The sequence below is a fragment of the Lolium rigidum genome, chromosome 1, assembly GCF_022539505.1.
Source record: "Lolium rigidum isolate FL_2022 chromosome 1, APGP_CSIRO_Lrig_0.1, whole genome shotgun sequence".
Taxonomy (NCBI): domain Eukaryota; kingdom Viridiplantae; phylum Streptophyta; class Magnoliopsida; order Poales; family Poaceae; genus Lolium; species Lolium rigidum.
In genome coordinates, this window is record NC_061508.1 from 138,465,326 (window position 1) to 138,489,112 (window position 23,787).

Here is a 23,787-nt window from a genome sequence, read left to right on the forward strand (position 1 = left end):
TTACTTTCAATGTTGAGTCAGTTCACCTATTTCTCTCCACCTCAAGAAGCAAACACTTGTGTGAACTGTGCATTGATTCCTACATACTTGCTTATTGCACTTATTATATTACTCTATGTTGACAATATCCATGAGATATACATGTTACAAGTTGGAAGCAACCGCTGAAACTTAATCTTCCTTTGTGTTGCTTCAATACCTTTACTTTGAATTATTGCTTTATGAGTTAACTCTTATGCAAGACTTAATGATGCTTGTCTTGAAGTGCTATTCATGAAAAGTCTTTGCTATATGATTCACTTGTTTACTCATGTCATATACATTGTTTCGATCGCTGCATTCACTACATATGCTTTACAAATAGTATGATCAAGGTTATGATGGCATGTCACTCCGTAAATTATCCGTGTTATCGTTTTACCTCGCTCGGGACGAGCGAGTAACTAAGCTTGGGGATGCCGATACGTCTCCGACGTATCGATAATTTCTTATGTTCCATGCCACATTATTGATGTTATCTACATGTTTTATGCACACTTTATGTCATATTCGTGCATTTTCCGGAACTAACCTATTAACAAGATGCCGAAGTGCCGCTTGTTGTTTTCTGCTGTTTTTGGTTTCGAAATCCTAGTAACGAAATATTCTCGGAATTGGACGAAATCAACGCCCGTGGTCCTATTTTGCCACGAAGCTTCCGAAGTCCGAAGAAGAGACGAAGAGGGGCCACGAGGGGGCCACACCCTAGGGTGGCGCGGCCCCCCCTTGGCCGCGCGGCCCTGTGGTGTGGGGCCCTCGTGCCGCCTCTTGACCTGCCCTTCCGCCTACTTAAAGCCACCGTTGCGAAACCCCCAGTACCGAGAGCCACGATACGGAAAACCTTCCAGAGACGCCGCCGCCGCCGATCCCATCTCGGGGATCCAGGAGATCGCCTCCGGCACCCTCGCCGGAGAGGGGAATCATCTCCCGGAGGACTCTACGCCGCCATGGTCGCCTCCGGAGTGATGTGTGAGTAGTCTACCCCCGGACTATGGGTCCATAGCAGTAGCTAGATGGTTGTCTTCTCCCCATTGTGCTATCATTGTCGGATCTTGTGAGCTGCCTAACATGATCAAGATCATCTATCTGTAATTCTATATGTTGCGTTTGTTGGGATCCGATGAATAGAGAATACTTGTTATGTTGATTATCAAAGTTATATCTATGTGTTGTTTATGATCTTGCATGCTCTCCGTTACTAGTAGATGCTCTGGCCAAGTAGATGCTTGTAACTCCAAGAGGGAGTATTTATGCTCGATAGTGGGTTCATGCCTCGCATTGACACTCGGGACGAGTGACAGAAAGTTCTAAGGTTGTGTTGTGCTGTTGCCACTAGGGATAAAACATTGATGCTATGTCTAAGGATGTAGTTGTTGATTACATTACGCACCATACTTAATGCAATTGTCTCGTTGCTTTGCAACTTAATACTCGGAGGGGTTCGGATGATAACCTCGAAGGTGGACTTTTTAGGCATAGATGGCAGTTGGATGGCGGTCTATGTACTTTGTCGTAATGCCCAATTAAATCTCACTATACTCATCATGATATGTATGTGCATGGTCATGCCCTCTTTATTTGTCAATTGCCCAACTGTAATTTGTTCACCCAACATGCTGTTTGTTTTATGGGAGAGACACCTCTAGTGAACTGTGGACCCCGGTCCAATTCTCTATACTGAAATACAATCTACTGCAATACTTGTTCTACTGTTTTCTCGCAAACAATCATCTTCCACACAATACGGTTAATCCTTTGTTACAGCAAGCCGGTGAGATTGACAACCTCACTCGTTTCGTTGGGGCAAAGTACTTTGGTTGTGTTGTGCAGGTTCCACGTTGGTGCCGGAATCCCCGGTGTTGCGCCGCACTACATCCCGCCGCCATCAACCTTCAACGTGCTTCTTGGCTCCTCCTGGTTCGATAAACCTTGGTTTCTTTCTCGAGGGAAAACTTGCTGCTGTGCGCATCATACCTTCCTCTTGGGGTTCCCAACGAACGTGTGAGTTACACGCCATCGAGGACACAAGAGACTTCTTGCTTTGTGGTTGCGGGGTTGCATGAGAGGGATATCTTTGACCTCTTCCTCCCTGAGATCGATAAACCTTGGGTGATCCACTTAAGGGAAACTTGCTGCTGTTCTACAAACCTCTGCTCTTGGAGGCCCAACACTGTCTACAAGAATAGAAGCACCCGTAGACATCACTAGGCTCGTAAAGTTTAACTTTAGTATTCACATGTGCAAAACTGGCTTGCACCCGTTGTATGCACACGTAGAATCTATAACACCCGATCATCACGTGATGCTACGAAACTATGAGTCTTAGCAACGGTGCATACTAAGGATGATTACTTCATGGATATGCGAATATCGTTAGTGTCCAAATAGTTGGAGGATTGGGACATCTTGCGTCTTCAACCTTCGTACATTCCCATAAAACTTATGAGTTCATGTAGTCTCACCAAATTATATTCTATCATCTTGCAATAAGGTCTTAGATATCACATATATCTCATACCTTGCTTATTTCTGAAAACAAAATTTTCAGCTCCTTACTATTCAAACATATTTGAACTTCAAGTTTCACGGAGACAAGATGACTTTAGGTACTAATTGAAACCATAGCTCCTCGAATCATCAATGTGAGGTTTATTAAAAGTTTTCAATAGGACTTAATCATTTCTTGATTCTTTAACAATACAGTACCAGTCCGTAAAGTTTCTTGTCAGATTTTAACAATATTTCTATCTCAATTACAAGACTAGCGCATGGTAGAAAAACGGATGCCAATACTACAAAATTAATTCAAAATACTACTCAGACTATGTTTATGATAATTAGTTCATGTTTTAATCTAATTACTAATGAACTCCCACTTAATACAACATCCCTCATAGTTGTTAAGTGGTACACGATCCAAATCCACTACACCAAAACCGATCATCAAGTGAGATGATGTAGCTTCAATGGTGAACATCAACATGTTGATCATATCATCCATATGACTCGTGTTCAACCTTTCGGTTTCCGTTGTCCCGAGGCCATGTCTGTACATGCTAGGCTCGTCAAGCAAACCCAAGTATTCCGCGTGTGCAACATGGCTTACACCCGTTGTATGTAATCGTTGAGTCTATCACATCCGATCATCACGAGATGCTTCGAAAACAACGAACTATATCAACGGTGCATACGAGGGGAGAACACTTTATTATCTTGATATTAATGTGAGGGATCATCTTATAATGCTACCGCCGCGTTCTAAGCAAAATAAGATGCATAAAGGATTAACATCACATGCAATTCATATGTGATATGATATGGTCCTTTAGTCTTTGCGCCTTCGATCTTCATCTCCAAAGCACGGACATGATCTCCATCATCAACGGGCATGATCTCCATCATCGTCGGCGTAGCGTCAAGGTCCATGGCGCCGTCTTCATGGTTGTTCACCTCATGTAGCAACTATTACAACTACTTTGAAATACTACTCACCATGAAATTTAAAGACAACCATAAGGCTCCTGCCGGTTGCCACAATACAATAATGATCATCTCATACATATTCATCATCACATAATGGCCATATCACATCACCAAACCCTACAAAAACAAGTTAGATGTCTCTAATTTGGTTTGCATATTTTACGTGGTTTAGGGTTTTTGAGTAAGATCCAATCTACCTACGAACATGAACCACAACGGTGATACTAGTGTTGTCAATAGAAAGAGTAAATTGAATCTTCACTATGGTGGGAGAGACAGACACCCGCAAAGCCACTTATGCAATACAAGTTGCATGTCGAATGTGGAGCAAGTCTCATGAACGCGGAACAAGTCTCATGAACGCGGTCATGTAAAGTTAGCCCGAGCCGCTTCATCCCACCATGCCACAAAGATGCAAAGTACTCAAACTAAAGATAACAAAGCATCAACGCCCACGAAACAATTGTGCTCTACTCGTGCAACCAATCTATGCATAGACACGGCCCTGATACCACTGTAGGGATTCGTAGCATAGAAAACAAAAAATTTCCTACCGCGAGAACGCAATCCAAGCCAAGATGCAATCTAGAAGATGGTAGCAACGAGGGGATGAACGAGACTAACCATTGAAGATTTCCAAAGCCTATGAGATTAGATCTCGTTGTTGCAGAAGATGATCACTTGACGCTTTCAAAAGCGCGTAGAAGATCTTGACGGTGCCACAATCAGGCAGCACCTCCGTACTCGGTCACACGTTCGATGTTGATGACGACGTCCTTCTCCCCGTTCCAGCGGGCAGCGGAAGTAGTAGATCCTCCTCGGAATGCTGGCAGCACGATGGCGTGGTGGCGGTGGTGATGGAGAACTCCGGCAGGGCTTCGCCTAAGCGTATGCGGGAGTTGTATGTGGAGGAGAGGTAGCTAGGGTTTGGGGAGAGGCGGCTTGGGCGCCGGCCAACTAGGGGCTGCGGCCAAGGGTGGCTAGGTGTGTCCGGCCCCTCCCATATGCTCCTCATTATATAGGTGGAAATCCCCAAGAGTTGTAGTCCAAGTCTTCGAATAAGACCCCAACAACAAAACCTCCCAAAAGTGGGAAACCTACTCAAGGGGGGAGTCCTACTCAAGGTGGGGCTCCCACCTTTTCTTGAGGTGGGTTGGCCGGCCACCAAGGTGGAGCCCACCTGGGACTCCTCCCCCTTAGGGTTTGGCCGGCCATGCAAGATGGAGTCCCTCCGGGACTCCACTTTCCATGGTGATTTCTTCCTGACTTTTCTAGAACCTTCTAGAACCTTCCATAAATGCACCGGATCATTTCCAAACTTGGAAAGTGACTTCCTATATATGAATCTTATTCTCCGGACCATTCTGGAACTCCTCGTGATGTCCTGGATCCAATCCGAGACTCCGAACAAAACTTAAAACTCCATTCCATATTCCATATCTACTTAAACGACATCAAACCTTAAGTGTGTCACCCTACGGTTCGTGAACTATGCAGACATGGTTGAGACTTCTCTCCAACCAATAACCAATAGCGGGATCTGGAGATCCATAATGGCTCCCACATATTCAACGATGACTTAGTGATCGAATGAACCATTCACATACGATACCGATTCCCTTTGTCACGTGATATTTTACTTGTCCGAGGTTTGATCATCGGTATCTCTATACCTCGTTCAACCTCGTCTCCTGACAAGTACTCTTTACTCGTACCGCGGTATGTGGTCTCTTATGAACCATTCATATGCTTGCAAGCTAATTAGACGACATTCCACCGAGAGGGCCCAGAGTATATCTATCCGTCATCGGGATGGACAAATCCCACTGTTGATCCATATGCCTCAACTCATACTTTCTGAATACTTAATCCCACCTTTATAAGCACCCAAAATTTACGCAGTGGCGTTTGATGTAATTAAATTACCCTTTTGGTATAAGTGATTTATATGATCTCATGGTCGAAAGGACTAGGTAACTATGTATCGAAAGCTTATAGCAAATAACTTAATGGCGTGATCTTATGCTACGCTTAATTGGGTGTGTCCATTACATCATTCACATAATGACATAACCTTGTTATTAATAACATCCAATGTTCATGATCATGAAACTATGATCATCTATTAATCAACAAGCTAGTTATACAAGAGGCTTACTAGGGACTCCTTGTTGTTCACATAACACACATGTATCAATGTTTCGGTTAATACAATTATAGCATGGTATGTAAACATTATCATAAACACAAATATATATAATAATAACCATTTTATTATTGCATCTTGGGCATATCTCCAACAGGCGCGGCCAAGGAGGGGCCCACGCCGCCCTATGGTGTGGGCCCCTCGTGCCTCCCCCGACTCTGCCCTTCCGCCTATTTATACTCTCTGTCGCGAAAACCCTATTACCGAGAGCCACGATACGAGAAAAGTTCCAGAGACGCCGCCGCCAATCCCATCTCAGGGGATTCAGGAGATCGCCTCCGGCACCCTGCTGGAGAGGGGAATCATCACCCGGAGGACTCTACATCACCATGATCGCCTTCGGACTGATGTGTGAGTAGTTCATCCTTGGACTATGGGTCCATAGCAGTAGCTAGATGGTTGTGTTCTCCTCATGTGCTATCATGTTTAGATCTTGTGAGCTGCCTATCATGATCAAGATCATCTATTTGTAATGCTACATGTTGTGTTTGTTGGGATCCGATGAATATGGAATACTATGTCAAGTTGATTATCAATCTATCATATATGTGTTGTTTATGATCTTGCATGCTCTCCGTTGCTAGTAGAGGCTCTGGCCAAGTTGATACTTGTGACTCCAAGAGGGAGTATTTATGCTCGATAGTGGGTTCATGCCTCCATTGAATCCGGGACGAGTGATAGAAAGTTCTAAGGTTGTGGATGTGCTGTTGCCACTAGGGATAAAACATCAATGCTTTGTCTAAGGATATTTGTGTTGATTACATTACGCACCATACTTAATGCAATTATCTGTTGTTTGCAACTTAATACTGGAAGGGGTGCGAATACTAACCCGAAGGTGGACTTTTTAGGCATAGATGCATGCTGGATAGCGGTCTATGTAATTTGTCGTAATGCCCTAAGTAAATCTCATATTAGTCATCATGATATGTATGTGCAATGTTATGCCCTCTCTATTTGTCAATTCCCCAACTGTAATTTGTTCACCCAACATGCTATTTCTTATTGGAGAGACACCATTAGTGAACTGTGGACCCCGGTCCATTCTTTTACATCTGAATACAATCTACTGCAATCATTGTTCTCTACTGTTCTTTGCAAACAAACATCATTTTCCACACCATACGTTTAATCCTTTGTTTACTGCAAGCCGGTGAGATTGACAACCTCACTATTAAATTGGGGCAAAGTATTTTGATTGTGTTGTGCAGGTTCCACGTTGGCGCCGGAATCCCTGGTGTTGCGCCGCACTACACTCCTTCACCAACAACCTTCATGTGGCCTTCATCTTCTACTGGTTCGATAACCTTGGTTTCTTACTGAGGGAAACTTGCAGCTATACGCATCACACCTTCCACTTGGGGTTTCCAATGAACGTGTGCTTCACGCGTCATCAAGCTAAATTTCTGGCGCCGTTGCCGGGGAGATCAAGACACGCTGCAAGGGGAGTCTCCCACATCCAATCTCTTTACTTTGTTATTGTCTATCTTTACTTTATTTTATTTTCTGTTTTGTTTGCTTTCATTATATCAAAAATACAAAAAAATTAGTTACTTGTTTTTACTTTACTTACTGTCTTGTTTGCTTTCTTTATATCAAAAACACAAAAAAAATAGTTACTTGCTTTTACTTTACTTAATTTAGTTTGCTTTATTATTGCTAAAAATGAATAATCCTGAAGTTGAAGTTCGTTCGTTTAAGCAACAAGGGGGAGAATGTTTTAAAGATGCTTGGTATAGAATTAGTGATGCTCATCATAGGTGCACTAAGAAACACTCCACTATTATCCTACTTAGGAACTTTTATGTTGGTATCTCTACCTGGAATAGGTATGTTCTTGATACTCTTGCGGGAGGTAATTTCCTAGGCACTCCTGCTTTAGAAGCTAGTTGCATTATTGAGAGTCTAGTTGGAATACCACCTGTTAATGAAGCTAAAATTGAAATTTCTCTTAAAGATGTCATGAAAAAGTTGGAGGCCATAGAGAAAAATCTTCCAAGTGTTGAGACTAAATTGGGAATATTACTTGATAACACTGATAAACTTGATAAATCTCTAGGTGGAATTAATGAGAGAATTGTCGTCTTAGAAACTTGTTCTACTCATGATAATCAAACCCATAGGATTGGTGAACTTGAAGAAGCTATGGGAACCTTGGGTTCAACTTTTTCTTCTCTTAAGTTTAAGGAGAAAGCTTATGTGGGTAAGGAGCAAAAGTTCATGTATGTCTCTAAGGTGCCTAAGCCCAAGAACTATTATAAGCCTAAAATTGATAAAGCCCTTAGTAACACTATGGGAAATTTAGATAATGGAGCATCTAAGATACCTATTGTGACAAGTTGTGAAAATAATAATGCTAATGCTTCATCTCTTGATAATACTTGATTCACACTTTCTGCGCCTAGCTGAAAGGCGTTAAAGAAAAGCGCTTATGGGAGACAACCCATTATTTTACTACAGAAATTTTTGTTTTATATTTGTGTCTTGGAAGTTGTTACTACTGTAGCAACCTCTCCTTATCTTTACTTTATTGCATTGTTGTGCCAAGTAAAGTCTTTGATAGTAAGGTTGATACTAGATTTGGATTTCTGCGCAGAAACAAATTTCTTGCTGTCACGAATTTGAGTAGATTTCTGCGCAGAAACAAAATCAGCGAAAAATCATGAGTAATCCTCAGATATGTATGCAGCTTTCATTCAATTTGATCTTCTTCATCTGAGCATGTTAAGTGCCTCTAAAAAATTCGTCTTTACGGACTGTTCTGTTTTGACAGATTCTGCCTTTTATTTCACATTGCCTCTTTTGCTATGTTGAATGGATTTCTTTGTTCCATTAACTTTCAGTAGCTTTGGGCAATGTCCAGAAGTGTTAAGAATGATTGTGTTACCTCTGAACATGTGAATTTTTGATTATGCACTAACCCTCTAATGAGTTTTTTTATATTTTGGTGTGGAGGAAGTTTTCAAGGGTCAAGAGAGGAGGATGATACAATATGATCAAGAAGAGTGAAAAGTCTAAGCTTGGGGATACCCCCGTGGTTCATCCCTGCATATTTCAAGAAGACTCAAGCATCTAAGCTTGGGGATGCCCAAGGCATCCCCTTCTTCATCGACAACTTATCAGGTCACCTCTAGTGAAACTATATTTTTATTCCGTCACATCTTATGTGCTTTACTTGGAGCGTCTGTATGTTTTTATTTTCGTTTATGTTTGAATAAAATCGGATCCTAGCATTCTTTGTGTGGGAGAGAGACACGCTCCGCTGTTTCATATGAACACTGGTGTTCTTTGCTTTACTTTTAATGTTCATGGCGAAGGTTGAAAACCGCTTCGTTCATTGTTATTTGGTTGGAAACAGAAAATGCTTCATGTGGTAATTGGTATATTGTCTTCAATAATTTGATACTTGGCAATTGTTTTGCTCAAATAGATCATGTTTAAGCTTGTTGAAATTTGGTTTGCATGATTGGTCTCTCTAAAAGTCTAGATATTTTCTGGTGAAGTGTTTGAACAACAAGGAAGACAGTGTAGAGTCTTATAATGCTTGCAATATGTTCTTATGTAAGTTCTGCCGTACCGGTTCATACTTGTGTTTGCTTCAAACAACCCTGCTAGCCAAAGCCTTGTACTGAGAGGGAATTCTCCTCGTGCATCCAAAACCTTGAGCCAAAACCTATGCCATATGTGTCCACCATACCTACCTACTATGTGGTATTTCTCTGCCATTCCAAAGTAAATTGCTTGCGTGCTACCTTTAAAATTTCATTCCTTGTCTTTACAATACGTAGCTCATGGGAAAATGGCCTTAAAAACTATTGTGGTAAAGAATATGTAGCTTATGTATCTTATTTCTTATAAGTTGCTTGTTGAGCGGTAACCATGTTTCTGGGGACGCCATCAACTATCACACCTTTGTTGAATATCATGTGAGTTGCTATGAATGTTCATCTTGTCTGAAGTAAAGGTGATTTATCATGATCAAATGGTTTGAGTATGCATATTATTAGAGAAGAACATTGGGCCGCTAACCAAAGCCATGAATCATGGTGGAAGTTTCAGTTTGGACATTAATCCGCAATCTCTTATGAGAATATTATCTGTTGTTGAATGCTTATGCATTAAAGAGGAGTCCATTATCTGTTTTCTATGTTGTCCCGGTATGGATGTCCTTAGTTGAGATCTATCAAAAACGATAAATCAAATGCGATCTATCTCCTTGGACCTTTGTACAGGCGGCATAGAGGTACCCCTTTGTGACACTTGGTTGAAACATATGTAATGCAATGATAATCCAAGCTAATTAGGACAAGGTGCGAACACTATTCGTATTCGATGCATGAGGCTTGCAACTTATAGGATGTCTTATGCATGAGGCTTGCAACTTATAGGCTTGCAACACATATGAATTATTACTACCGTTGAAAAAATTGTTTCTATGATTTCAAAATAAAAGCTCTAGCACAAAAATAGTAATCCATGCTTCCCTCTGCGAAGGGCCTTTCTTTTACTTTATGTTGAGTCAGTTTACCTACTTCTTTCTAATCTTAGAAGCAAATACTTGTGTCAACTGTGTGCATTGATTCCTACATACTTGCTTATTTGCATTCATCATATTACTTTGTGTTGACAATCATCCATGAGATATACATCCATGAGATATACATGTTGAAGTTGAAAGCAACTGCTGAAACTTATATCTTCCTTTGTGTTGCTTCAAAACTTTCTACTAAGAATTTATTGCTTTATGAGTTAACTCCTATGCAAGACTTATTGATGCTTGTCTTGAAAGTACTATTCATGAAAAGTCTTTGCTATATGATTCAGTTGTTTAGTCATTGTCTTTACCATTTCTTCGAATCACTTCATTCATCTCATATGCTTTACAATAGTATTGATCAAGATTATGATAGTAGCATGTCACTTCAGAAATTATCCTTGTTATCGTTTACCTACTCGAGGGCGAGTAGGAACTAAGCTTGGGGATGCTTGATACGTCTCAAACGTATCTATAATTCCTTATGTTCCATGCTAGTTTTATGACAATACTCACATGTTTTATATACACGTTATATCATTTATACGCATTTTCCGGCACTAACCTATTGACAAGATGCCGAAGCGCCAGTTCCTTTTTTCAGCTGTTTTTGGTTTCAGAAATCCTACACAGGAAATATTCTCGGTATTGGACGAAACAAAATCCCAGGGTCTTATTTTCCAAGGAGCTTTCCAGAAGACCGAAGGAGATACGAAGTGGGGCCACGAGGTGGCGACACCACAAGGCGGCGCGGCCAAGGAGGGGCCCGCGCCGCCCTATGGTGTGGGCCCCTCGTGCCTCCCCCGACTCTGCCCTTCCACCTACTTATACTCTCCGTTGTGAAAACCCTATTACCGAGAGCCACGATACGAGAAAAGTTCCAGAGACGCCGCCCCCGCCAATCCCATCTCGGGGGATTCAGGAGATCGCCTCCGGCACCCTGCCGGAGAGAGGAATCATCACCCAGAGGAATCTACATCACCATGATCGCCTCCGGACTGATGTGTGAGTAGTTCATCCTTGGACTATGGGTCCATAACAGTAGATAGATGGTTGTCTTCTCCTCATGTGCTATCATGTTTAGATCTTGTGAGCTGCCTATCATGATCAAGATCATCTATTTGTAATGCTACATGTTGTGTTGGTTGGGATCCAATGAATATGGAATACTATGTCAAGTTGATTATCAATCTATCATATATGTGTTGTTTATGATCTTGCATGCTCTCCATTGCTAGTAGAGGCTCTGGCCAAGTTGATACCTGTGACTCCAAGAGGGAGTATTTATGCTCGATAGTGGGTTCATGCCTCCATTGAATGCGGGATAGTGACGAAAAGTTCTAAGGTTGTGGATGTGTCTGTTGCCACTAGGGATAAAACATCAATGCTTTGTCTAAGGATATTTGTGTTGATTACATTACGCACCATACTTAATGCAATTATCTGTTGTTTGCAACTTAATACTAGAAGGGGTGCGGATGCTAACCCGAAGGTGGACTTTTTAGGCATAGATGCATGCTGGATAGCGGTCTATGTAATTTGTCGTAATGCCCTAAGTAAATCTCATATCAGTCATCATGATATGTATGTGCATTGTTATGCCCTCTCTATTTGTCAATTCCCCAACTGTAATTTGTTCACCCAACATGCTATTTCTTATTGGAGAGACACCACTAGTGAACTGTGGACCCCGGTCCATTCTTTACATCTGAATACAATCTACTGCAATCATTGTTCTCTACTGTTCTTTGCAAACAAACATCATTTTACACACCATACGTTTAATCCTTTGTTTACAGCAATCCGGTGAGATTGACAACCTCACTGTTAAGTTGGGGCAAAGTATTTTGATTGTGTTGTGCAGGTTCCACGTTGGCGCCGGAATCCCTGGTGTTGCGCCGCACTACACTCCTTCACCAACAACCTTCACGTGGCCTTCATCTCCTACTGGTTCGATAACCTTGGTTTCTTACTGAGGGAAACTTAAAGTTGTACGCATCACACCTTCCACTTGGGGTTCCCAACGAACGTGTGCTTCACGCGTCATCAAGAGCACAGCGGTATCTTGCTAAGGTGACCTCCTTCTACTTGCGCTCCCTTGCTAAATCCATTTAACTTTGGCTACGCTTTGATTGCTCCTTTGCTTTTCTTGTGCTATTGATAAGGCTCTTGACAAGTGAAAGGACATTCAAGCGTTGGTGTCATCTACCTCCTCTATACATTCATGAAGACTCATCGTCGAGGACGACTCTTTTTCAAGTGGGGGGAGATGATGCAGCCCGACCTACGGTCTTTGCTTCATCATGTGCTTCAACGACAAGAACCACACTCAAGGCCGAGGTCACGGAGGCATGGAAGAGAAGAAGGAAGAAGAGGGCCCGAGGTCGCCAAGAAGAGACGGCGCATGAAGCACGACTGCTAGGCCGAATTATCCGCCCCACTAAGGCCGGACAATCCGCCCCCCTGCGCATCCAAGTCAACTCGGGCCAAGGCCCATGTACCCCTTTGTTTCCCTAAACTACCCCTCCTTAGTGGCTCCCTATATATAGGCTTCCACCTCCCCCTTCATTAGTAAGACATAACTTGAGTGAGAACTTGGCTTATGCCTCCACCATCCCTCCGGGATTAGGGAAACCCCCTCCTCTCTTAGACACAAATCTATGAGTTGTATTAAGGCACTCCTTATATGATTTATCTTTCGCACTTGTGATTCTACTGCGGTCTCTCACACGTGTGACTCCATAGATCGTATATCGGTCTTTCTCTCGGGGATTCTACCTCGTGTCTCTCCCTTGAGAGATTCTATCGGGATAGTGGTTCGGGCTATCGGGAGTAAAACGGAATTGTATCGGGTTGTGTTGCGTGTGTTCGCCGTGTTGTTCGCCGTGTTCTTCGTGTTCATCCCTCGCCCGCCTCTTGTTCTTGGTCAATTCGTGAGATCGGGCCACAACCGAGCCCTTAGGGCTTGTTCACCGGAGGCCTCGAAGTCGTTCTTCTTCCCCATGGCGCTGCGGCGGCGGTGGTGCGAGTGGAGGTGTGGGCGAAGGAGGAACGCGGTCGGTGGACTTTTAAGTGCGATCGCGCGCGGGATACGATGCCATTGAAGACGACGCAGAAGCCCAGCCGCCGCCCGCTAGTGCGCGCGCAGAACAGGCAGCTGCGGCCGGCGCAGACGCGAAAGCGCTGACCGCCGAAGCGATGCCCTCGATGCAGACTCGCTGCCAGGTGGGCACGATGGAGACGCAAGTGGACACTTTGCGCGTCCGCGCAGACGTAAACCTGCCGCAAATAGGCGGCAGGTTTGCGTCTCTGCGAACGGCCCGGTCACTTTGCGTTGCACCGCTGGAGATGGTGCCAGATGCATTTTCGGTCAAGGAGTGTTAACGTAAGAGGGTTTGGGAGGAACTGGCTCAACGCTCTAGGGCGTGGCCCATCTCATATATATATGGGGTACCAAAATGTACATACAGGGATACAAATACATGTACAGATATACAGTCTAACACCCTCCCTCAATCTTAACTGTGACCTGAAGTATTCAGTAAGTTAAGATTGTGTCTACATCTAAGGAACAGTGGAAGCGGAAGCGGTTTGGTGAAGATGTCAGCAAGCTGGTCCTTAGACGAGATGAACTTGATTTGCAGTCGTTTCTGAGCAACTCGCTCTCTCACAAAGTGGTAATCAACCTCTATGTGTTTGGTGCGAGCATGAAACACTGGATTGAGCGACAGATATGTGGCGCCAATGTTGTCACACCACAAGATGGGCAGCTGCTTCGGACTCATCTTCAACTCTCGAAGTAAAGACTGTACCAAGATAATCTCGGCCGTGGCATCCGCAACGGCTTTATACTCTGCTTCAGTGCTGCTGCGAGAGACTGTGGCTTGCTTGCGTGCACTCCAGGCGATCAAGTTGGAACCCAGAAATACAGCATAGCCCCCCGTTGATCGCCGATCATCGGGGTTGCCAGCCCAGTCCGCATCACTGAAGGCAGCAAGAACAGCAGTTGGCACCGGCCGAAGATAAAGTCCATGGGTGAGAGTAGAACGCACATAGCGCAAGATGCGCTTGACAGCAGTCCAATGAGTATCCCGTGGCGCGTGCAGGTACTGACAGACACGGTTTACAGCATAGGAAACATCCGGGCGAGTAATGGTAAGGTACTGGAGACCTCCAACAATTCGCCTGTACTCAGTAGCATCATCAGCAGACAGCAAAGTACCACCATCAGCAGACAGAACCTCAGTAGAAGACATAGGTGTAATCGCCGCCTTGCAGTCAAGCATACCAGCACGACACAAGAGATCCTGTGAGTACTTCTGCTGAGAGAGAGCAAGCCCATCGCCAGGATAAGTAACCTTCAAGCCAAGAAAATAATGTAGCTTGCCAAGATCCTTGAGAGCAAACTCAGAACCAAGAGCCACAATCAATTTGTCTGTAGCAGCAACAGAAGAGCTGACCAGGATGATGTCATCAACATAAACCAGCAAATACATGGTGAGCTGGGGACGCTGAAGAATAAACAGTGAAGTATCAGCAGTGGAGGGAACAAAGCCATGAGCTCGAAGGGCGGCACCAAGCCGGGCATGCCAGGCACGAGGAGCCTGTTTCAGACCATAGAGAGCTTTCACCAGTCGACAGAGATGCTGTGGGCGAGCAGGATCAACAAAACCAGGAGGTTGGCGCATGTATACCTCTTCCTCCAAAACGCCATGGAGGAAAGCATTCTGAACATCCAACTGACGGAGAGTCCAGCCCCAAGTAACAGCAAGGGATAACAATAGCCGAATAGTGGTAGGTTTAATAACAGGACTAAACGTATCCTGGTAGTCAAGCCCATACCTGCTTGAAGCCTTTGGCAACCAGGCGAGCCTTGTAGCGCTCAATGGAGCCATCAGCATGCTTCTTCACCTTGAATATCCATTTGGAGTCAATGATGTTGACACCAGAGCGGGGAGGAACGAGCTGCCATGTACCATTGTTCTGGAGAGCTTGATACTCAAGATCCATGGCAGCACGCCAGTGTGGAATGCTCATAGCAGCCTGGTAGTGTCGGGGTTCAGCAGACGGTTCCTCCTGTGCTTGAGCAAGACAGGAGGCAATCCATGCAACGGTGCCATCGGTGCGCTCCTTGGGTCGATGAATCCCACTGCGGCTGCGTGTATGAGGACGCAGGGCAGGTAGGGGCGGCGGTGGTGGTGGAGGTGGTGGTGACGGCGATGGTAGGGGTGACACGGGCGAGCCGGCACCTATAGCTGGCGAGGGCGACGGGACAGGGGTTGTCGGCCCAGCAGAAGCTGACCGCGCAGGCGACTGGCAGGGCGGGGACGCCGGCCTGCTCGGCCCAGGCGACACCGAGGGCGAGGACGGTGGGCTGGGCATCGGCCCAGCGGCGGACGGAGAGGTGGACGCCTCGGGACGCGACGCCGCTGCATGTCCCATGCAGTGATCGACGTCGGTGATAGCCGGTGGCTCGGCGGGCGCATCCAGGAGCTCAAGGCGTGCTCCGCGACCAGAACCTGCACCGTGGTTAGGCAGTAACACAGGCGAATATGCAACATCATCAAATTGGCCAAGACTAAGTGGAGAGTTATTTGTGGGTGGTGAAACAGGTGAAGATGATGGCATATCGGAAAAAGGAAACACGTTTTCATCAAAGACTACGTAGCGAGATATGTAGACACGATTTGTGGGAACGTGGAGACACTTATAGCCTTTGTGAAGAGCACTGTAACCGAGGAAGACACACTTTTTGGAACGAAACTCAAGCTTTCGATTATTGTATGGCCTAAGGTGAGGCCAACACGCACAACCAAAAACTTTAAAGAATGTGATATCAGGAGTTCCTTGAACAAGAGCTCAAGAGGTGTCTTCATACTGAGAAGTCTAGTTGGAGTTCTGTTGATCAAAAAACACGCAGTGGAAAAAGCATCACTCCAAAAGAGAAAAGGGACAGATGCATGAGCAAGAAGTGTGAGACCAGTTTCAACGATGTGGCGGTGCTTGCGCTCAACCGTACCGTTTTGCTGATGTGTATGTGGGCAAGAAACGCGATGCGAAATCCCAAGTTTGCTAAAGAAGGTGTTGAGGTTGCGATATTCACCACCCCAATCCGACTGACAATGAATAATCTTGTGGCTAAGGAGTCGCTCGACGTGAAGCTGAAATTGTACAAACACATTAAACACATCAGCTTTGCTTTTAAGTAAATAGAGCCACGTAAAGCGACTATAAGCATCAATGAAACTGACATAATAAGTATGACCACTGGCAGAGGTTTGGGCAGGGCCCCAGACATCCGAGTAAATAAGTTCAAGTGGATTCTAAATAACTCTAGTGGACGAAACAAAAGGTTGCTGATGACTTTTTCCCTGCTGACAAGCATCACACACTGCTAGACTTTTATTACTAGATAAAGTAGGGAGCTCATGGCGACGAAGAACATGGCTCACTACAGGAGACGCAGGATGGCCAAGGCGCGCATGCCAATGTGCAGTCGACACAAGTACACCACTGAAGACCTCCGGACCCAACGGCGCCTCCAACGCGTACATGCCCTGGTGAACTCGACCTCTAAGCAGAACCTCTCGTGTGACTCGGTCCTTTATGAGAAGATGAAACGGGTGAAACTCACAAAAAACATCATTATCATAAGTAAACTTACGAACAGAAAGAAGATTGCGAGTGACTAGGGGAACACAAAGGACATTGCGGAGGTGTAACTGACGGGAGGTGTTAGAGAGAAGAGATGCTTGGCCAACATGAGTGATGGGCATACCTGAACCATCAACGGTGCGGACCTTGTCTTGCCCACGGTAGGGCTCGTTGGCGTTGAGCTTACCCATCTCGCTTGTCATGTGATCCGTCGCCCCGGTGTCGAAGTACCAGGTGGGATCAATGGCGAATGAGGGGGTGTAGCCGGAGTAGCTGTCGGCGATGGCGGCTTGCTTCTCGTTCCCACGACCGTCATTTCCGATGCCGAGGAAGTCGCGCTTGAAGCGACGGTGGCACTTCGATGCAACGTGGCCCGTGATGCCACATAATTGGCATATGGGGCGAGGACGCCCACCCGGGGATGGCGGAGCCGGTGGGCGAGGCTGCCACTGACCGCCCCCAGCAGGCGGGCCAGGCTGCCACTGATCGCCGCCAGCAGGCGGGCCAGAGAATGGAGGGCGTGGCGCAGGTGCAGGTGCGCGACCGCCACTAGGGGCGCCACGGTAGGCCGCATGGGCGGCGAGGTCGTGGACGACAGAAGCCTCATGGCGGCGTGCCTCAATGCGCCGCTCGGTGGCCAGTAGACGCGTATAGAGCTCGTGAGGAAGGATCGGTGTGGGTCGATCCTCAACATGCCCCACCAGGTTGTCGTACTCCTTGTCAAGCCCATGGAGAACGTGTTCGACGAACTCAGAGTCCCGGAGAGGCTGGCCAATAGAGGTCAGCGTGTCCGAGATCGTTTTGACCTTGTTGAAGTAGTCGTGGGCAGAGGAGTTGAGCTTCTTGCAGTCGGTGAGTTGGCGGCGAAGATCAGTGTCATACAAACAAAAGAAGCATGCCTTCCCTTATCTTGTTGAACACTAAGAACTCGGAATTGCCAGCCTTCTTGCCACCATCCATTAATATCTTTCGTTATTTGTGGTAGCAGTTCGTCAACATCACAAAACTAAACCATGGGCCTCTTGCATATAACATGCTCTGTTCTGAATGGATATATAACATGTTAACCTCGAACCATGCCCATACGAATAAGTCACCCAATGCCTCACCTACAACAGAAGCAACGATAATGACACAACAGAAGCATTGCACATGATTGAGTTATCCCATGCCTCACCTACAACAGAAGCTATGATAATCACACCATAATGTCGGACATTTTATAAGTGACGCACACCAGATAAGTTAGATAAGAAACACAAGAGCAGACCCTTGGCCATTGAACACAATTTTACCTTCAACGCAATAAGATGTCACAAAGTGCACGGGCTGTAGGCAGCTGTGCACCAGAAGCAGAGGGCCAGATCACAAGCGACATGGCCATGTAGAAAAGAGCACGCTTGAGCCACCTCAATGACGGAGAATACCATGCTGTAGTAAATGAAGTCAGCAACAAAAACACAATATCATACCTTTGATTCACCTGTTTCAGATTTGCACTGCTAAGCTGAAAAAATAAAAGGAAAGCTAATATTCGAAATATACATTGTCTTATTGATGAGTGTAACTTCGGGATACCCAATTATTACGATATTAATGGTTATGTGGACTGATTGCTAGAGTCTTTTCAACCTCGGAATGATTCTACTCGATTTACTTCCAAGTCTTTTTTCACCTACTGTGTGCATGTGAGAGATAAAATTAGTCAGCTGCATCTGCACTTCTAAGTTCCTACTAAACACAACTTTGGATACCTATTTAAGTGGATGGAAATAATCCAAAATGTGTACGTAAGAACAGGGCCATTGTATTTGTGCTCAAACATTGTGTGTGCTTGTGAGAGCTTGATCTTTTTATGTCTAGATTAGCCAGCTGCATCTGCACTTCTAACTTCCTACAGATACATGTTGACTGATCTCTTTTAAGAGAACATCTGTATACTTGGTTAAGTAGATGGCAATAATTTTAAATGTGAGTATAGGGAATTCATGTAATTTTAAAAGTTGCAAAACTGAGTGGTAAGAAAATGTAATTATCTACTTGAAAATAATATTGGCTCTCACTGACTCATTGAGAGCAGCATACAACATAGCTTTGTGCTACTTTCTCCAAGGATAAACACGATGGTAATTATAACTGTACCTAAAGATTTGAACTCTAAAGTGTCACATCTAGCCACAGTAATGGGTTTGTTTGTTGTGCAGACCAAAAAAAATTGTTAGTAATGCATGATAAACAATCTTGACATGATAGGCATGTTAAAAAAGAAATACCATGTACACTACTATTTTCAGTTAATAGAGACACACCCTCTATAGAAAAACGAAGAAGCCAAGCTGCAATTAGAAAAAAGGGCAGCACTTAAGAAAAATATAATTACCTGAATGGTCAATGTCCAGAAAGTCGCCTTTGACCTTTGACTTAGCAGGATGTATGCAGGTAGAAGCAGCACACCTGAATCACACAATACCCATTTGTCACAAACCAGGGAAGGTGCATCAGCACAGCTATTTCAGGGGAAGATATATGTTGGTACACATATCTAAATGAATATGAATGCAAAGAGAACTTTTACGGAACCAAATTGCCCCGATTGAGCGATACAATGTCCAATGTCCATCTATCTTTCAAAATGTAAACCAAGAAGACCAAAGTAGGTACCGTTGCTTCTTTTCTTTCTGATCTGCATATAGGAGGAGGGAGACGCAGGGGAGAAGCACCAAACAACTTTAGGGGAATAGATCACACACTCCATAAAACCGCAGATTGAAAAAGGAAGGTAAATATTACACATTACATAGAAGTGCAGAGAGTAAGAGAAAGGTTAGTGCCAGAATATATTGATGTGCCTTGATGAAGCAACACAAAATCTTGCGGAACTATGCAATCTCCTCAATCCACAGTACGGCATGATGCTTCTCTTTTTCGGAGCCCAGTCGCTACAAAGTATCGGACTATCTGGTACGAAAATCAGTATCATAATTTGACAAAACCAGAAAATTATAGACGATGCTAGCAGTGGTCACCTCAAATTATCTTAAACGAATCTCTATTATTAATAACTTTTGTATGTGAGGTTATATCAACTTAAATATTACTGCTCAGTCAGCTACCTCCTAGCAAGTATAGCTTCATTGATTAACTGAAAGCCATAATAACAGACTTCAATTCTAGAGGGAATCCTAGTTCAGATGAACACCACAAGGTACTGAAAGACAATTTCCTCCTTGTTGCTGCTCCCGTGCACGCCCAGTTGAAGCTGCCGCTGCATTTTTCTGGTCTGCATATAGAGCAGAGGGAGACACGGAAGCAGCTTACCGGCTAGTTACCGAGAGGGGATGGGTCGTGTCCCATCCAGTCGTTGACGTAGCCGTGGAAGTACATGTAGGGTGAGGCGTGCGCGCTCCCATGATCGCCGCCTCCTGGCTCTGCTCCGTCCATGCTGTGTGTGGAGGCATGGCGCTACAGATCCGACTCTTATTTCCCCTCCTCGTCAAATTCCTCGCCATACATCTCCATATCTGGCTGGAGGTGCTCCTCGAGGGGTGCCCCATGACGGAGGGTTCTGCCGCGTCTTCCGTCGGTTGCGAGGCCGCTCCGGGCCGTCGGGCTATGCCGTGGTGAGGGGAACGGATCGGGCAACGGGTTGGAGGCGCGTGAGGAGGATGTGCCTCTCGGGCTCGGTCGCGGCCGCCATCCCTGCGTCCCTCCGCCGCCGGAACCAGCCCAACACTACCGGCGTGAGCACGGATGATCACACCACCACCGCGCGCAAGATGGAAGCACGGGATGAGGGTGTGTCTGCCGCTAGACTGGAGAGAGGGGAGAGACTCGTGGGGAAGAGAGGATATTTCGCTCAGGAAAGCACCGTTTTTTTTTTTTTTTTGCAAGGGGAAAAGCACCGCTTTGACGTGGTAGACCATCGAGATGATTCCCGAGAAACCACCGCCCAAAAATACCGCAGGAGTAAAGAAAAACCTGGAACGTAAAATAATAGCAGAACGTGTCTATGGCTGATTGGAGCAAATTGTGCGTGAACAGTTACCAAAACGATGTGGTAACGGCAAACAGGTTCAGCTTTGATATATAGTAAATATAACTATCGCAGGCCGATGGGATGTGGAATAGGATAGCGCTGAGGATCCTCCGGAGGCTGCAAACGTCCCAGCCTCCGGGTCCCCCGTCGTTGGATCAAACTAATTTTAACCGTTAGATCAACTTCTGTGTCTAACTTTGTATTAAAATCCCGCTTTTGCTTCATTGAAACAAAAAAAAGTCCCGCTTTTGCTTCATTGAAGCAAAAAAGGTTGGATTAAAATAGAAAGAGAGTTGCGATTCATCGCAGCAAAAAAAAGTTCCGCTTTTGCTTCATTGAAGCAAAAAACGGTTCGATTAAAATAGAAAGAGAGCTGCGACGACTCTTCAGACTTTGTTTCGTTGCAGCAAAAAAAGTCCCTTTTTGCTTCATTGAAGCAAAAAAAAAAAACGGTTCATCTAGAAGTAAATAAAAAATGGACCTCACCAGAGACATCGCCGGAGTCCTTGTAGCAACAAAAATATACTAAAGTAGCTGAACCACAAAATATTTGTAGCAAAAGATTTATAATATCGTGAAACTCCTCGCCGGCGCACGCATTCCATCTCCGGATGGTGACATCATCACTTTCTTGCAGCTCCACCACTGACCGGTGGTAGCACCGTCGGTGAACATTTGCAGCATCGCCGCTAACCATAGCGGCACTGCCTCCACCCGATAGCAGCATCGTCGCCTACCTAAGGCTGCACAACCGTCGCCGGCAGCGCCGCCTTGCAGCACCGCCATTGCCGGTCGCGCAGCCTTGTAGCACCACCGCCGCCGGTCGCGAGCATCCGTCTTGCGGTCGTGCCACCGAAGGTCACGCCGGTCGTCACTCGCCTATGGCAGGCACCGCCGCCGGCCGCGCCGCCTTGCAGCACCACCGCCGCCGGTCGGAGCATCCGCCTTGCAGCTGCGCTATTGCTGGCCATCGCCCGCCTATGGAAGCACCGCCGCCGGTTGCGTCGCCTTGCGGCATTATCGCCACCGCAGGCGCACCGCCTTGTAGCACCATCGCCACCGCCGAACGCACCGCCTTGGAGCACCACCGCCGCCGGTCGCAAGCATCCGCCTTGCGGCGAGCCGCCGCTACCGATTAGGCCGCCTTGCGGCACCGCCGCCGCCGTTCACGACATCGCCACACACCGCTCGTAGTTACGCGGCTCATCCCTTGAAGCACCCGATTCGGTCCGCCGGCGAGCTTATCGAGCTACAACCGCCGCCTCTGACGAAGTTCCTTGCAACTTCTTGCAGCACCACCACCCTGCCCCTAGCAGCAGTGCCACACAACGGTCGTAGCTCTACGTCTCAACCCTTGAAGCATCTAATTCCAGTCGCCGGCGAGCTACGCCGGCGAGGAAGTTCCTTGAAGCACCACCACCCGCCTCTAGCGAGCAACGTCGCTCAACACTCGTAATTTCGCGCCTCAACCCTTGAAACACTTGATTCCGGCCGCCGGCGAGCTACAACCGCGCCGGTGAGGAAGTTCCTTGTAGCACCACCACATGCCTCTAGCAGCAGCGCCGCACAACGCTTGTAGCTCTACGTCTCACCTCTTGAACCATCCGATTCCGGCCGCCGGCGAGGAAGTCTCTTGCAGCACCACCAACCGCCCCTAGTAGCAGGAACGCACAACGCCTATAGCTCCGCAGCCCATCGCTTGAAGCACTTCGGTCGTCGATGAGCTCCGTTGAGCTACAAACACAGCCAGCAAGGAAGTTCCTTGCAGCACCACCATCTTCCCCATAGCAGCAAGGACACACAACGCTTGTAGCTCCACCAACCTCCGGCGACAGCACCACCGACCGCCAACGCCCGTAGCTCCATCGACCGGTGACGGCGGCTTCCGAGGGCCGCCGCTGGAAGCACCGCGTGCCACCACTGGAAAGCAGCACTTCCATCCCTTGCAGCACTGCCACCAACTGTTGGTAGCACCACCTCTAACCGTTTGCAGCACCGCCCTACACCGCTGGAAGCATCAGCTGTTTCCCATGGCAGCACTATCGTCGTTGCTGGTTCGCAGCAACCTCTATAGCCGGTTGAAGCACTACCGAACGCCGTTGACGGCAACTACTATAGATGATGGTAACAAACCACCAGACTGGCGCTCGCCGCCATCGCAGCATCCATGGCCAGACCCCATGAAGCCACATAGTGATGTTTCCTAACCAACAATGCATCTTCCAATTTAGGAGCTCTCCAATTCTGAAAGTAAAATCATTGCATCTTCCAGTAATGCTTATATGACAACATAGTGATGTTTCCTAACCAACAATGCACATCCAATTTAGGAGCTGATGATGCAAACTCTTATTTGTTTTTTATGAGATCTCCGGATGATTGCAGCAACGAATTAGATACAAGCGCAAGAATGTGATGGTTAGTACCGGCCGAAACTAAGCTGAACCTTGTAGGAGGCGGTGTTTTCCTCCTTGTACTCCCTGCTCTCCTGCATCTCCCGTAGCTTCTCCAGCCTCGGACGGTGGTGGCGGAGGAGCTGCCGCGGGCACAACAACCTTGTAGGGCGGTGTCGGCGGTGGATCTCCCGCGAGCAGCGCGCCTTTGCCTGGTGGTGGATGCAGACGAGCTCCAGCGAGCAGCGCACCCTCGTCGGACGGTGGTGGCGGATGAGCTGCCGCGGGCAAAAGACCCTCGTCGGGCGGTGGAGCTCCCGCAAGCAGCACGCCTTCTCCGCGCGGTGGAGGCAGAGGAGCTCCATCGAGCAGCGGCGGCGGAGGAGTTCGTCGGGGTGTGAGAAATTGGGGAACGAAGAAGACGTTTGGAAAAGGAAGATAA

General features: G+C 46.4%; 1 protein-coding gene across 4 annotated transcripts; it reads right to left on the reverse strand.

Moving 5' to 3' along the window:
• Positions 1-17,850: 17,850 nt before the first annotated feature.
• LOC124678084 lies at positions 17,851-23,731 on the reverse strand. Of its 4 annotated transcripts, none has more exons than XR_006994395.1 (5): positions 23,379-23,731; positions 19,578-19,874; positions 19,297-19,370; positions 18,212-18,347; positions 17,851-18,025 (listed from the first exon to the last, which is right to left on the reverse strand). XR_006994395.1 is itself a non-coding variant. In XM_047214042.1 (4 exons), exons 1-3 carry the CDS (start codon positions 23,708-23,710, stop codon positions 18,214-18,216), a joined length of 540 nt encoding a protein of 179 aa, XP_047069998.1. In that variant the 5' UTR covers positions 23,711-23,731; the 3' UTR covers positions 17,851-18,025; positions 18,212-18,213. The 4 variants fall into 4 exon arrangements, 1 of the variants encoding a protein (XP_047069998.1); XR_006994375.1 differs by lacking the exon at positions 23,379-23,731 and adding an exon at positions 20,235-21,043; XR_006994368.1 differs by lacking the exon at positions 23,379-23,731 and having other exon boundaries at positions 19,578-21,043.
• Positions 23,732-23,787: the final 56 nt, after the last annotated feature.

Bases quoted from the DNA above. Each gene is read 5' to 3' on its own strand.
- LOC124678084 (XM_047214042.1), bottom strand. From the start codon at position 23,710: ATGGAGCTCCTCTGCCTCCACCGCGCGGAGAAGGCGTGCTGCTTGCGG. The intron at 19,371-23,378 runs GTACTAACCATC...TGTGTGATTCAG, and splicing joins GTTCAGCTTAGTTTCGGCCG to GTGTGCTGCTTCTACCTGCA. The intron at 18,348-19,296 runs GTAATTATATTT...CATTTACTACAG, and splicing joins TCTGGACATTGACCATTCAG to CATGGTATTCTCCGTCATTG.